At 31.1% G+C, this 15,893-nt stretch overlaps 1 protein-coding gene across 18 annotated transcripts in view; it reads left to right on the forward strand.

The window, feature by feature from the left end:
* Positions 1–15,893, forward strand: part of LOC145297650 (SHC-transforming protein 1-like) — a 438,749-nt gene that overhangs the window by 415,668 nt on the left and 7,188 nt on the right. For all 18 annotated transcript variants that reach the window (XM_080143795.1, XM_080143788.1, XM_080143792.1 and 15 more), the window contains 3 exons: positions 712–835; positions 4,867–5,019; positions 13,922–14,088. In XM_080143795.1, the coding sequence (XP_079999921.1) occupies positions 712–835; positions 4,867–5,019; positions 13,922–14,088 (444 nt within the window). The remainder of the gene's footprint in view (positions 1–711; positions 836–4,866; positions 5,020–13,921; positions 14,089–15,893) is intronic.

The raw sequence follows: 15,893 nt of genomic DNA on the forward strand, positions 1-15,893 counted from the left end.
AAATACTGCCAGCCTAGAAAACAGCTTTTTCTTCTCCCTTTGTCAGAAAAATCACTCATTTAAAAAATGAGGACTGAGGGACAAATAAAGAGAAGCGAGAGTAATGGGAGCTGCCGATAACGCATCCACAATGCGTTTACTGCTCTCCATAACTCAACAAAGTTAAAAAAAAAAAACAAAAAAAAAAACAAATAATACCTCATCGAACTATATAAGCATAAACATTGAACACCAGATACATACATAAAACTTATAACTATTAATGTATATATAAAAAAAAAAGACTCTGGCATTAAATGACCACATAGGTTGACATGCCGTAAAATCAATCAATCACATTTTATGAATAATATAGGGTGTACTTCTCCTTCCCTCTCGTTCCCTAAGAAACTGCCACCCATGTAATTGTTAATGAAATTCACAATCCTTTCTGCAGCCCAACTATATTTGGTACAAATAGACTTCAATCTGTGCATGACTTGTCCACCAAGCTTGGATTATGAATCTTCAACAGTTTTTCTTTTATCAGAACTCAATAATAAGTACACTTGGATACAGCATACAAAATGGAAACTCCTCCCTTGGTCATTTTTGCTGTGATAGTCCTCTTCAGTTTAAGATTAGTCTGGGAGTTGTTTTAATGTTTTTAATGTTTTTTATTTTTATTATTTAACAGCTTTGTTTAAAATTTATACACATTTTTTCTTCCAGGTTCCAGAGGGATTATATTCTACTGTAAATAAAAATCGGAATAATGATTACAATAACAGCGCTGAGGGCCTATTGGTTGATCTGTCAGATCCTACAGGCCTGGACCTGTACGATAGACCCAAATGTAAGTTTTTCTAATATAATAATAATTGAATAATGTTTAATTATGTTTGAATAAATGTATAACTGAATTAATGCAAGAGACTGTCTGCTGCATAAAGAGTCTTCAAGCAGCTGCTAAAAATTTTACAAAACCTATGATGGACAGCAGTCATCAAACGTTTGACCTGTACTTTTGTATGGCTGCAAGATATGGTTGGTGATGAAACATGAAAATGACACGATCCTGGCTGCAGTGCATTAGATGAATATAATTGCCAATCTCATTGTAAAGGCTTCCATGAGAAATTGTCTTATAACATCTCAACTCATATAGCAATGTCACCTGTCGTCAGTCATCTTGAATGCTTCAAAATGTGTTCCATATTCATGTTGATAGCCTAAAGTCACATGGTAGGCTGCTTAAGACATGGAGAGGATCAATTGATGATAACCTGATCTTAGCCGGTGGCACTGGCAAAATGACAAATTGATAGTTATTCACAAAATGTGTCAATGAGGCTGAAAGTCAAAAAGTGAAAATAAAAACTAATTCTAATAATTTTATTTTTAAATTGTAACAAAATTTATTTCCAAACTATTCTTTATTTAAATAATATAATGAAATTTAATTTCTTTTTTTACTTGAATTTCATAGAGTTTTTGTTTCCATTTACATTTGGTGTATAATCTGTAGTAAGAAAGAATAAAACTACATGAAGAATGTTTAGCTGACGTTTATCTTTATAGTAACAAGAGAGAAAATATTTATTATTTTAAACAGAATTAATTTTTTACAATTTTAGATACATAAATCAATGTTATTTGTAAATGAATATTATTATTAACAGTAAATTATATAGATTGATGTAGAAGTTACACTGAACCTTTTCATGCGGTTCCACTAGTTAATTAATTTACTTAAGAAAATATTTTTGTAAGTCAAAATGATTTTTGCCTGTTTATTTTTTTTTTCTCATTTATTCATATTTAGTCATTTGTTAGATAAATATTAACATTTTGGTAATTTTGATACAAACTTATTTTTGAAACGTGACCATGAAAAAAATCAATTTGCATTTTCACGTGCAATTTTGAAATAGATCCTGTTAAAAATCGAGTAAGTTCTTTTAATGAAAGTAACATTTGAATACAAACTCTAAATAGTTATTTAGGAAATAAAACAATATGTCATGAAACAGGACTATTATATCAAAATGAAAGTAATCATCGAATAAAACAAAAACAAATAATAGTTAAGAGGTTAATGTAGCTTGCTTGAAGCATGTGTCTATAGAAAGGTAATTTATAGAATATAATACAATGCAGAAGTGTAACAATTAAACACAAACTGAAACAAATTAACACACAACACTGATATGAGTTTTACAGTTTTCAACCTTTTTTTATTAATACAATATATTTTTATTTTTATTTATTGTGGACAATTATCCTCATCTTTTATTAGTTGTTTCATGACGTTTCGGCCAACTATTCCTCTGACCTTCATCAGGTGGTAACCACGACGGATAGGAACTCTGAATCTCCTGACTGCATTCACTGCAATTCCTGCCTTCAGTAGTTGTTGTCGTCTCACCACGGTTTGGCCAAATAAGCCTCTGGCCGGCTTTGGGTAGGATTGAAACCACTATCTTCAGACAATTCTCACCTGGAACTGTAGAGATTCAATGTCTCTATCAACTGTGCCATGTGGGGAGACAACAACTACTGAAGGCAGTAATTGCAGTGAATGTAGTCAGGAGATTCAGAGTTCCTATCCGTCGCGGTTACCACCTGACGAAGGCCAGAGGAATAGTTGGTCGAAACGTCATGAAACAACTAAGAAAAGATGAGGATAATAGTTTGCAATAAATAAAATTAATAAATAATACTCATCTCAATGAACACCAATTAAAATATATTTCTATTTTTATTTTTTTATATTACAAGGTGCTTTCAATAAGTTTCCAGACTTTTTTTTTTCGTATGGGCACTTTTATTTATAGTACACACATGAAAGTCTAGTCCCCTTTGAAGTAATCTCCTCTGGCTGCAATGCATTTGTTGTGCCGTTCCAACAACTTCTGGAAGGATCCATGGAAGTCCTCTTGTGTGGGCGTGTCAGTGACCTTCATCACAGCCTCTTTCATCTCCTCAGTTGTCTCATAGCGTCAGCCTTTAAGGTTTTTCTTCTGTCCTGCTGTCATGACAACGTCTTTCTTTCTGAGCACCCCTGGGACAAACTTTGTGCAAATCTTCTACATCTTTAGTTTCTTGTGAATAATTGTGTGTACGGTTCCCACACTGACAGCAAACTGTGCATTTATTATCTCTATAGACACACGACAGTCCTTATCCATGAAATTCTTTATTTGCTTAATCAACTCTGGAGTTCTGACTTCTTTACTCCTCTCACACCCCTTCATCATCCCTCACAAACTCCCTGCCTTCCTTGAATCTCTTATACCACTCAAAAACTGATGCTCGATTCATGTAAGATGGTCCAAAAGCAGTCAGAAGTATTCCATATGGTTCTGTGGCATTTTTTGCTCGTTTGAACCTGAAATCATAAAAATTGGTCAGTCATCTCATAAGGTCCTGGATATGACCTTAAACTATATCCGATGGTGAGGCCCCAGCTTGCGGGCTTTGGGGAGTGTGGAGCAACCCTTTAATTGCCATTGCTCCCAGGTCCACTCTGACCTGGAGTGGTAGTACTTGTTAGGGCCCCAACTATGGGTTAAATAGAAACCGACTTGAAAAAAACAAACATACTCTATTAAAAATCGGCATTAAATAACCTGAACCAACCAACCAACCAATCATCTCATAAGATGCATAGCGATGACATGCTGAATTTTCAAGAGTCTACGACAATTTTAAATGCCTATCCAAAAACACAAGTCTGAAAACTTATTTAAGGCATCTCATATATGACAATCTTACTTACATCAGTGTAGTTTGATGGAAGTTCTGTATAATATATTTTGTGAAGAAAATTTCTCTTCAAATGTGTGTTCAACCTTAATTCAAACAGTAATAGTTAATTAATATGCCATCTTTCAATACCAATATGCAAATTAGTTAGCCTTGTAACAAATATTGTATATACATAAGAAGTATATAAAAAGATGTATAAGGTTGAATTCATTTGAAATACAACATTTTGACTTTATTGTTAGTGCGAAAAATGGGCCCAATTTTTGCCTTTATTCATTTTGATGTAAAAAGTATAAATTTTTGGTAAAAGATATGATGGTTAGTGAAAAAAAAAAAAAATAAAAGATATGATGGTTAGTGAAAATAAAAATAAAAAATAAAAGATATGATGGTTAGTGAAAAAAAAAAAAAGATATGATGGTTAGTGAAAATAAAAAATAAAAGATATGATGGTTAGTGAGAATAAAAAATAAAAGATATGATGGTTAGTGAAAATAAAAATAAAAAATAAAAGATATGATGGTTAGTGAAAAAAAAAGATATGATGGTTAGTGAGAATAAAAAATAAAAGATATGATGGTTAGTGAAAATAAAAAATAAAAGATATGATGGTTAGTGAGAATAAAAAATAAAAGATATGATGGTTAGTGAAAATAAAAATAAAAAATAAAAGATATGATGGTTAGTGAAAAAAAAAAAGATATGATGCTTAGTGAGAATAAAAAATAAAAGATATGATGGTTAGTGAAAATAAAAAATAAAAGATATGATGGTTAGTGAGAATAAAAAATAAAAGATATGATGGTTAGTGAAAATAAAAATAAAAAATAAAAGATATGATGGTTAGTGAAAATAAAAAAAAAGATATGATGCTTAGTGAGAATAAAAAAAAAAGATATGATGGTTAGTGAAAATAAAAAATAAAAGATATGATGGTTAGTGAGAATAAAAAATAAAAGATATGATGGTTAGTGAAAATAAAAAATAAGATATGATGGTTAGTGAAAATAAAAATATTTCATAATTGAAAGAAAATAGAAAATAATTTGCATCTTGAAGTGTAAACAGATTTGATTTTATAGGAATATTTATTTATTTATTTATTTATTTATTTAGCACTCGCTGCTTTTGCAAACATGAATTCCATCCCACTTTTTGGAACTGCTGATGACATTTTAGATGTTAAACCCGCGGAGCAAGCCCCAGAATTTGTTGAGAGTCCACCTGAAGCTGGCTGGACTAATGGAACTCTCGACCCCTTTGACATGCGTATGTATATATTTACATAATGAGGTGATGTAGTTTGCATGAAGCATTGTCATATGCATATTGAAGAGTTACAGAAGGCTGTCACAATGCAAGAAGTGGAAATATGCTTGCATTAACGACAAAAGTTTTCCTTTCTTTAGTAGGTTTAGTGACAATTTTTACAGTTATTTCATATATGTAACCATGTTCCATAATATTCTTTATCAAATAGTGGGTAATTTAAATATACAAAACAATATTACTAGTCCACATGAGTTTCGAGAGATTTGAAAAAAAACACTATTTGATAAGGAAGTTTTGTCTTGAAATATATGATGGATCACAGTTACGTACATTAGATCACTGTGTAGAAGTTGTGATTAAATCGAATAAGATTTTAAAAAAAAAAGAAGAAAATAAAAATAAAATCACTTTGCTTTTATGTTTGTAAACACTGGTATAATTCCACTTCTAGCATAACGTACAAGTTTCCGAGATTGTTCTTTTCTCGATTTTTCAGTAAAATTTTAAGTTCACATCTGCAGAAATATTTATTTTGTTATAAATATATATGACTGTAATTTGATAAAAAAGAGAGTCCCAAAATATTTTTTCTTTATTGGATGTTCAGATAGGTGAAGTTACAGCCAAAAAGCCAAGGATATTCTTGAGTAAGATTTACCTCTCTTTCTCTATGAATCTTTTTATTCCCACTGTTTTCTTGTATTTCTTATTTTGAGGCTAGAGAATAATTAAATTACGTAAATTGATTAATTTTAGCCGAGTTCAAATGCATGAAAAATATATATGGCTTTTAATTAGGGTTTCAAAATAAGGTTTTGATGCATTGGATGTTTAAGTAGGTAAAATTACATTCTGTAAACCAGAGTTGTATTTATCTCTCTCCTACAGTGGAAGATGTGACACAAGGACGGAAAGTGGGATTTGAAACCAGCATCCTAAAAGAAGAGCACTCTAGCTGAACAAAAATTGCTATGGTAGCTTCATTGACCTTCTCTTATAAGAGTACCTCAGGCAATTAGTAGTAAACTAACTCCTTTTCAAAGGGCAGCAAGGCAAAGCCTAGAAAGGTGAACTTTCTAGAACTGCACAGGATCATATCTCAAACAAATAATGAACCAGCCATCTTCAAAAATGGCAGAAATTTTGCTGGTCTGATTTTGGTATGAAATCTGTGAATCTGAGTTCTGTTTGATGAATTTTTAAAAGAGACATTTGATCCAATTTGTATGAGTTTTTTTTAATCAGCTTTTATATGATTGTTTCAAAGTTTTGAATTAGTATTACACCTATCATTCTTAAATATTTTTGTATTTCATCCTATGAAATCTGTGCTGCTGTTTTTTTTTTATATATTGATATCCGTTTGTCTCTGTGAGCTGTATGATGATACAAGAACAGTTTTTTTTTTCAATGATGATAGCGAAACACATGTTGACACTAATGAATAAAATGTAGGCATTCATCTAAATATAAAAAATAAAATATAATTTAAAAATAGTGAAACTTCGATTGTGATTTTTTAAAAAATCATTTAAATGTAGATTACCAGTGTGTGTGTGTATATATATATATATATATATATATATATATATATATATATATATTCCTATAAATTTGGGAGTTTTATGTATTGATACTCATATTAAAAACCCTTTTTTCTATTTATTTAAAAATAAAATACAACTTTGTTATATATATGGGCTGTGGAACCGCATTCATCTGCAAAAGATCTACTCAATTTGCATATTTTTTTTAACATTCATTTTAATTAATTCCCTATTAGTTTTCTCATTTTTCTTATGGGATGATCATCTTTAGTTAACTATTACATGTAATTATATTCATGCAAATATTCTACATGATTTATACTTGTATAATATTTGCATAAAAAGGTTATAGTAAACACAAGCCTCTTTCTATATATATATTCATGAATGCATATATATATATTTGTTTAAAAGAATTTGCCTACCAAGCTCCTCTATCAGTTTTTGGTCTACAGACATAAAGCTTAATATACAGGGTATTCGAACCCATGCAAAACTTTATATTTGGGTTTTATCCGGGGAAAATCTGTGCAAAAGTGTGAAAATTAAAAAAAAAATGGAATTTGCCAGGTGAAGGTCAAACAACGGCATTACAAATATGCATGCATAATTTTCGCACCGTGCTGAAATAATAATGTTATTTTGAAAGCCATTCTTAACATGGGGAAAGGAAGGATGTTTTGTGACTATTCTGTACTTCCACCTTACAATTTAATGAAAACAATGATATTGTGAAACTTTAATTTAACCTAAAAAGCTATTTAAAAATAGTGTGGTACCAAAAATGCATAAGCACCGAAATGTTTAGGACCATTCTCATTAATTATATTTGAATGTTACATTTTCTATCAACAAATATCAAATATGTGTGAAAATAAAGATCTGTTCTTGGTATTTTTTACATTCAGTCCACCTACACAATTTTCTTTAGAATGATGGCTTGTATAGGTTTTTGACTGTGGAATAAGAAAATCTGATTTAAATTTTGCAGAGACAAGTGGGTTTTCGAGATATTAATACCTGTATTATGCACCGTGATTCAATGACCACCACCCACTTCCCCATGTTAAGAATGGTTTTCGGAATAGACACCCCCAACCTCCCATGTTAAAAACGGTTTTCTGAATAGACCCCCCCCCCAGCCTCCCCATGTTAAGAATAGCTTTCGGAATAGACAACCCATGGGGGGGGGGCAGAAATTTGACCTAAATTTAACTGTGATGGTCGTTGTCAGCATAGCCATGCACAAATCGTATAAAAAATTAGGAGGGTGGCAGTTGCAAAAAAAATGGATTTGGTTTTGCTAGGTGGCAGTGTCGGTTGCAAAAAAAGTGTTTTTATCGTGCATGCTTACAGAATGGCCAGTAAATTACAGAGCGACCAGTAAATGACAGAGCATAATACAGGTCTTTATATCTCAGAAAACTACTTGTCACTGCAAAATTTACATAAGATTTTCTTATTCAGCATAGTCGAAAACCAAAAAAGTTGTCATTTAAAAAAAAGTTGCGGAGGTGGACCTACCCTAATTTTTTTTTTTTTTTAATACAGAGTTTGCCAAACTACTTCCTTTTTTATAAGGCTTATCCTACAAGATTTTTACATTCTTTTATCATCAAAGTATTGTGTATCCACAAGTATTGAGAACATTAACTTGTTAACCATAAATTTTTTTCTTTTTTGTTTCGTTTTTCTATTTATACAAACTGTGCCACAGCAACGCGTGGCCGGTTACAGCTAGTATAATAATTAACACAGAATTTGCATTAATCAAAATATCATATTTAAGTGTATTTTATAACTGGGCAATGCCAGGCGGTATGCTAATATATACATGTGTGTGTGTATATATATATATATATGTATATATGTGTGTGTGTGCATGCACGCACACACACACACACACACATATATATATACACACATCTGTTTATATACACACACATATATACATGTGTATATATATATACATACATGTGTGTGTGTATATATATATATATATATATATACATACACATATATATACATGTGTGTGTGTATATATATATATATATATATATACATACACATATATATACATGTATGTATGTGTATATATATATATATATATACACATGTAGGTATATTTTTCTATATATGTATACATATATACATTTTTATATAAATGCAACTTTGTGTGTGTGTGAGTTTGTTTGTTATAGACTCAAAAACGGCTTGACCGATTTTTATGAAATTACACACAAAGGTACTTGCTGTGCCTGGCAGTGTTTTAAGCTAGGTCTTGCATCGAAATGTTTCCAACAAGAATCGGCAACTGATAATCACTATGTATTATTGTATGTATGCAAATGAAAATGACCTACCATTTTTCCAGGTCGTTGCTTAGTGACGAGCCAGACCGACGCTGACACCATATTTCTGTGATGGAATTGTTCGTACTATTACTTTACACTCCACAGTGCACACACACACACAAAACCATTACAGCATGTTTTCTCTTTCCTTCTTTTTTTTTTGTTTGACGACGTAACTTGTTAATGTTAATTAGAAAGGCATTTATTGATACAATTGGACAATTTACAGTATAAATACAGCATGACATTTTTTTATATTTTAAAATAGTTCTTCCGTTTTTTCCATTAACTTGACTTTAATTAACACTTTAAATAACATTTATTTATACAAATATAAATTCATAAACTTATTAAAAATGATTTTTTTCTTTGACTAACTAATCAAAACAAAACACTTGTTATAACAAGAATAAAACCACATTTCTTGTTATAACAAGAATAAAACTACAATACTTATGCATTTACGAACACTTATTTAAAATTCTCTCTTTCCTCATTTAATCTTCTCATAAATTTCGATTGAGATTTTTTCGATGATTTATATTTTTATATATTTATTTTATCTTACACTTCATAAGCATAAAAATGGCATTAAATCAACCCTCAACCAAAGTCAAGTAATACTGCTAGTGTATATATATATATATATATATATATATATATATATATATATAGATGTGTAGATTTGTTGTTGGCATTTTTTAGCGATATAACCAACTTTGAAATGCTTTTTTTTTATAAGCTCATATATATATATATATATATATATATATATATATATATATATATATATATATATATATATATATATATATATAGATCGCCCTTATGGGACATATTTATTTATTTTTATTATAAAATATTATTTTATAATAAAAGTATACCTATGGACATGCATGTTCCTGGCTTTTAGCCTTTGTCAGCATAGGTCAGGATCGAACTCATGACATCAGTATCTGCATTTGGATACTTAACTGATGTACCATAGTCGATCACCACTTTTTTTAAAGATTATAATACTATTCTATGGCTACAATATTATGACAATGTGTAAAATAAAGCTTATATTTTCAAACCAATAAAATATGCCCAAATCTGCCTACATAGTGTTTTGCAAGCCAACTTCAGTTTTGCTGTTTCAGTTATCTCCCCTGTTGGTTTGCCAGGCCACTAATATATATATATATATATATATATATATATATATATATATATTCACACAGATATTGTTAAAAATAAGGGAGTGCTTCTGTTTAGTAATACCTTTTTTTAATTTTTTTTACTTTCTGTATTATCTTTTTTTTGTATATACATTGAAGTTATGGATGTATGGTCCATTTTTAAAGTGTCCATGGTTTTAATTTTCGTGTAGGCATCTACACATTGTCAGGAAGGTTCTGTGTTTGGCTGTGTGAGGAATTGTGGGAGTTTTTATATAGTAGTTGGGGTGCGAGCGAAGGTCATTTGAATTGCTAGCAGCGCAAAGGTCATGGGGAAGGGAGGAGAGCATGCCAGTTCTCGGGTCGGTTGCTGGAATTGGTTGTGTGTGTGGGGAGGGAGGGAGTTAGACTAGGAATTTTAGTATGTCGGTGCTGTTTTGAAATGCGATTTGATTAAGAGTAGGTTTTTGCGTTTTGATATAAATAGTTTCAAGGATTTTAAGCTTATTTATATTTGTTTCATGGTATAGTATTTTTGTGTTGTTAACCAAAATTTCTCTGAAATTCGAGGGGGGGGGCAGTGATGTTTTTTGTGTCAATGTTAGAAGATTCAACATTATGGTAGGTAAAGCGGTGTGATAATGTGGTGGTCACATGGCTGATGTAACTATTAGTTGCATTGTTGTTATAGGAGTTACCTTGCGATTAAAGGATACTTAAACTTGACATCAAAATCTGATCTCCAAACATGACAGGAAATATGTGCCTAGGTTAGAGATGACTTCCCATGCTTTCTTTCTTTCTTTCTTTTTTTTTCAATTTTCACCCCAAACAAGGCATAGTGCCAAGTGCCATTTTGAAGTAAGGGAGCTACTATTGGAGACATAAGTTGCAGGAATATTATGAAGGGAGATGAGCAGCAAGATGTCTGTTCACATTACACTTAAACTTCTGCATATCAGTACAGTTGGGAAAGCAGAATCCTGGAAAGGAGTTCCAAAGTCTTGCAGTTCTGGGGAAGAAACTATTGGAGTAGAAGGGATCTCTCCAGTGTGTAGAAGTGGGATTCAGTTGCTTCCTGTCGGGTTTGTCGGGGTACCTACGTGAAGGGGGGTACAAGTGCTTGTAGTTCATTAGAGCATTCACCATTAAAATACTTGTAGAACAAGCAGAGGTATGAAACATTTTGTCGATGGGACAAAGGCTGAAGCTTAGATGACAGTTCAGGGCCTAACAGGTTGGCGACTCTCTTTTGAACCCTGTCCAGGAGTGAGAGACTAGTAGCAGATGCACCAACCCAAAGAAATATCTACAGAGAAGATCAAAAATTGCTCTGTATGTGCCACTTGCTCAAAGCACCATTCATATTTGCCCTCTATCACCCTCATAACCATGGAGTTACTATCGTTGCGAGTATTTTGGAAAAGATTGACCACATCCTCATGCTTACAAGTATTAAAAATTTGAGCTGCACCTGACAACTCCCTTTCCACAAGTGGAGCATGGAAATCTTCCTCTTTTTCGAAACTTTCCAACTCTACAACTACTGATTATCACATTGGTCTTTGTAATATTCACTCTCAGGCCTTAACTCATAGTAAAATAATAGTAGTACAGTTAGAAATCTATTATATAAAGAACATTTGTATCTGTGTTGACCTAAAAATTAGAAACTATACAAGACACACCTATGAAACTGGTATATACTTTTTCAGTATTGCTTCCTTTGGACAGAATGTGACCACATTTTTTTTTTTTTCATAATATTTATTTGTTTCAGGGGGCAACTTAAACAAAATAAAGTGAGGCAGGAGGGGGGGGGGCAACATTTAGAGTGTTTGACTTTTTTTTTTCATTGTTCATTGAACTTGTGTGTGAAACTTTTTTCTTGACATTTGAAAATGTAATATATTTTCTAACGTATAAAAATGTACTTTTTTTATGTCATTGAGAGAAGGGTGAGGAGAGAGAGAGAGAGAGAGAGAGAGAGAGAGAGGGGTTTTAAAAGAGAGACGTTAAACATTTTAACTGTTTTATTTTATTGTTATATACCCAGGCAACACTGCATAGCCATACTGGTGTAATTATAAAGAACACATTATCTCTTAATAACATTTATTCTCAGACCTTTACTGTTGCAAGTAGTAGTAAAACAACAGTTAGAAATTTAATAAAGAAAGGAATAGTATGGTCCCAAGACAAGAGTGCTGGTCAGTGGTTGAAATGTTGGAAAGCCTCTGAAAGAGGAAGTTTCTTCACTCAGTTTGTGGAAAGGGAGTTGGTTGCAAGTTGAATTTAAATCAAAGAAATTGCTGAAAATGTTTTACAATGCTAAACAAAAGAGTTGATTTCTCATTCTGAGAACATGATCGAGACAGTGATGTCACAGTTGAAGCATTTGCATACAAAGTAAATTCAAGCTACTCAACAGTTTGCCAACATTTACGACATGTTGGAAAATTGCCTAAGTTTGGAAAGTAGAAAGTAATTTGACAGAAGGCAAGTACAAAAGAGACATCAGCACTTTGTTACATTCTTTTTTCTTTTTTTTTTAATACATCTCGCCTTTTGTGAACAGCGACCAGACTAAACCACAACGTAAAAGAAGACTTCATCCCAAAAAGTTATGTTTGTTGATTTTGTTGATTTAATTATCTTTAAAATTATTAATTACTCATTATTTTTTATTATTTTAGTTTTTGCAAATAATTAATTCATCAATTCTTTTCTTTATCATTATATTTCTAATCGTTGTACTATTACTGTTGTTGCTGCTACTACTACTATTAGTTTTACTATTTATTCATTATTTGCATTGGAAATAACAATTTGTTCCCTGAAACCTGAGTTAAAAAATTCTTCTCAAATTTCCATAATTCTCTGGCTCTTTCAATAACCGTTGCAAATCGTTTTTGCATGATTGCAACTGCCGTTTACCATTACAGTATTTTTTGCACTCTTTCAATGGAAATCTGGTTGGTGCTCTCCCTCCTTGCTCTTTTCATCCTCTCTGATACTTCACATGTTGTGTGTGTGTTTTTTTTTTTTTATTATTATTATTATTATAATAATAATAATAATAATATGATGATGCTATTGCATTTTGTGTTCGTATGTGCATTATCACCTTTTGCATTCCAAAGGGTGGCATTTATTTTATTCATCTGATGGACCATTAGTAATAATAATTGTAAAAACACAGGTTATTGGTGATTAATCTGATGTCCCTAGAAAAAAAAAAATTTAATTTACAATTATTTTTATGCTAAGGAGACCGATAAAATTTATTGTTTTAAAATGAATTAAAATACTACAATTTAAATAAAGACATTCATTTTATTTATGTAAAGACTATTTAACTGATAATTACAATTAGTTTTACAAAATAAGAAAAAAAAAATTTCTGAATAGTATTGACCATGACAATGAAGAATATTATTATTATTATGTATTGTCGATAGAAAATATTACATTCAAATATAATTAATGAGAATGGTTGTAAACATTTTGATGCTTATGCAGTTTTGGTAGCGTGCTATTTTAAATAGTTTTTTCAGGTTAAATTCATATTTCATGATATCATTTTTTTATTAAATTGCTAGGTGGAAGCACAGAATAGTTACAAATACCTTCCTCTGCTCGTGTTAAGAATGGCTTTCGAAATAAGATTATTCGGTACCAAAAATACATAAGTACCATTATTATTATTATTATTATTATTATTATTATTATTATTATTATTATTATTAACAGCAATTTATACAGATCGATATAGCAAGTACCGTGCGGTTTCTATTGTTGTTGTAGTTATTAAAATGCATTTTTACATATTTTTCAGAACCTTTTGAGACTTGTCTTCTGAATGAGTCTGTGACTCAGCCTCCACCCCCTGCTCCTGCCCCAGAAGAAGGCTTTCAGGCAACATCAATGAACTCTGATGATTTCCCTACCGTGCTTGCTCCAGTTTATGAGCAATGGTACCATGGACCCCTCAGTCGGAAAGAAGTAAGTTCCATAAAAATATCATCAGTTTTCTATTCAGTAAAACTTTCCCTAAAATCATCTACATATGAAAGAAATTCTGTGTTCAGATAAAAGTGTAAGAACAACAAAAAATGTAGTAGACACATCTACAAAACTGAGGTATTCTTTTTCAGCATTGCCACAGACAAAATATAAACCCCTTTTTAGGGGGATGAGGGGATAAACAAGAACAGAATTGGTCAGAAGTGGGGGGAGATTTAAAGCTATTTTTAATGTTATGTAGTAATTCATTAATTTTTTTCCAATTGCCAGAGAGTGAAGGAGGAGGATGAGAAAAGAGGTGAATGGAGACGGGTAGGGGATAAAGAGGGTTTTTAAAGGAGAGATGTTACACAAACATTTTAACTCTTCTATTTTGTTATCCATGCCATCACGTAACACCAGGTAATCATGCTAGTCTGCATATAATGCAATATGTTGGGACAATTAATCGGAATCGGGAATCGGAAAAGTCAAAACTTTTCGGGGTACCAGAATCAGTATCAAAATCGGAAAAGCTTGTGCCTATTTTCCGATGCAATAGACGATTCTTTTGTCTTTTTTTTTTTTTTTTTTTTTACACAGTGATCACCACTTATCAAGGCCCGGAAGCCACTCAGGGATAAGGGTTATTGCAACTACATTACGTTAGTGTGGAGATTTGCTGAAGTGTTTACTTAAGGGGGCGGTTCATTAGGAATTTGTTAACATTGGACTTGAAGACATCTGAGTTTTTTTAAAACAAAATCTTCCACTGCTGGTAGTAATGATAAAATAAAAAAAAATTTATTGGTTTTAAAAGACTAGTAACAGGAAAATCTAAAGATCACCCCTGCAAGTATGTTTTTACTCTTCGAAAATATCTGCACATTTAACATGTGTTCTTTACAGTAATCAGGGGAAAAATAAACAATTTTATAGTTAAATAGTTTGAGATTTATAAAAAAATCGGAATCATGAATTGTATCAAAATCGGAAAAAAAATTGGAATCATCCTATCACTAATTTATGTGTGTCTGATTAAAATTCCCAAACTACATATTTTAGAGCAAAACAAATTCACAATATTTTAATGTTTAAACAAAATAACAGAATATGTAAAGGCGTTAGAAAAATTAGATTACCTCATTTATAGTATTTCTAATTTAATATTACAATCAACCGAAAATAAAAGTATTTTGTAGTTTTATCTTAAACTAGCTTTGCAGACACATTATTGCTTTGCAAAGTTAATTATTTGAGATATTTCAAATCAAAATTTTAAATAATAAACATTTCATTCATGAGTTTGTTGCAAACACAAGACAAAAACTTTATTTATATAAACAGATATTAATATTTTGCTAATTTTGATACAAATTTATTGTTTAATAAAAACATAAGATGAAAAGCATAATGTAATCAATTCATTTGAGTGATTGTGTGTGTAGGAGGAGGCATATTCTTTAACTTATAATGTTTTCATTGAATTTAAAATCAATAAAAAAGAAAATGTAGCATGGCTAAGCAAGGGGTGGGGGCGAGAAAACAATCATTCACCCTCTCCCTTTTGCTGTACTCTTGTTTATGACTTGTATATTTTTCTTTTTTGTTAGTTTGATAAAAAATTACAGCCCTAAAAATTAATCCATAAATATTTTAAGAAAGGTTTAAGAATTTATCCTTTTAGAAACATAAAACAACAAGTAAAAAGCAAATCGAAAAGCCCCCCCCCTAAAAAAGCAAATCTAGAATTTCCTTTATTTACAAAAAAAAAAAGCCAGTAAAAAAAGTGCCCTTACCTTACT

The sequence above is a fragment of the Euprymna scolopes genome, chromosome 18, assembly GCF_053919585.1.
Source record: "Euprymna scolopes isolate OS-2025 chromosome 18, ASM5391958v1, whole genome shotgun sequence".
Lineage (NCBI taxonomy): Eukaryota > Metazoa > Mollusca > Cephalopoda > Sepiida > Sepiolidae > Euprymna > Euprymna scolopes.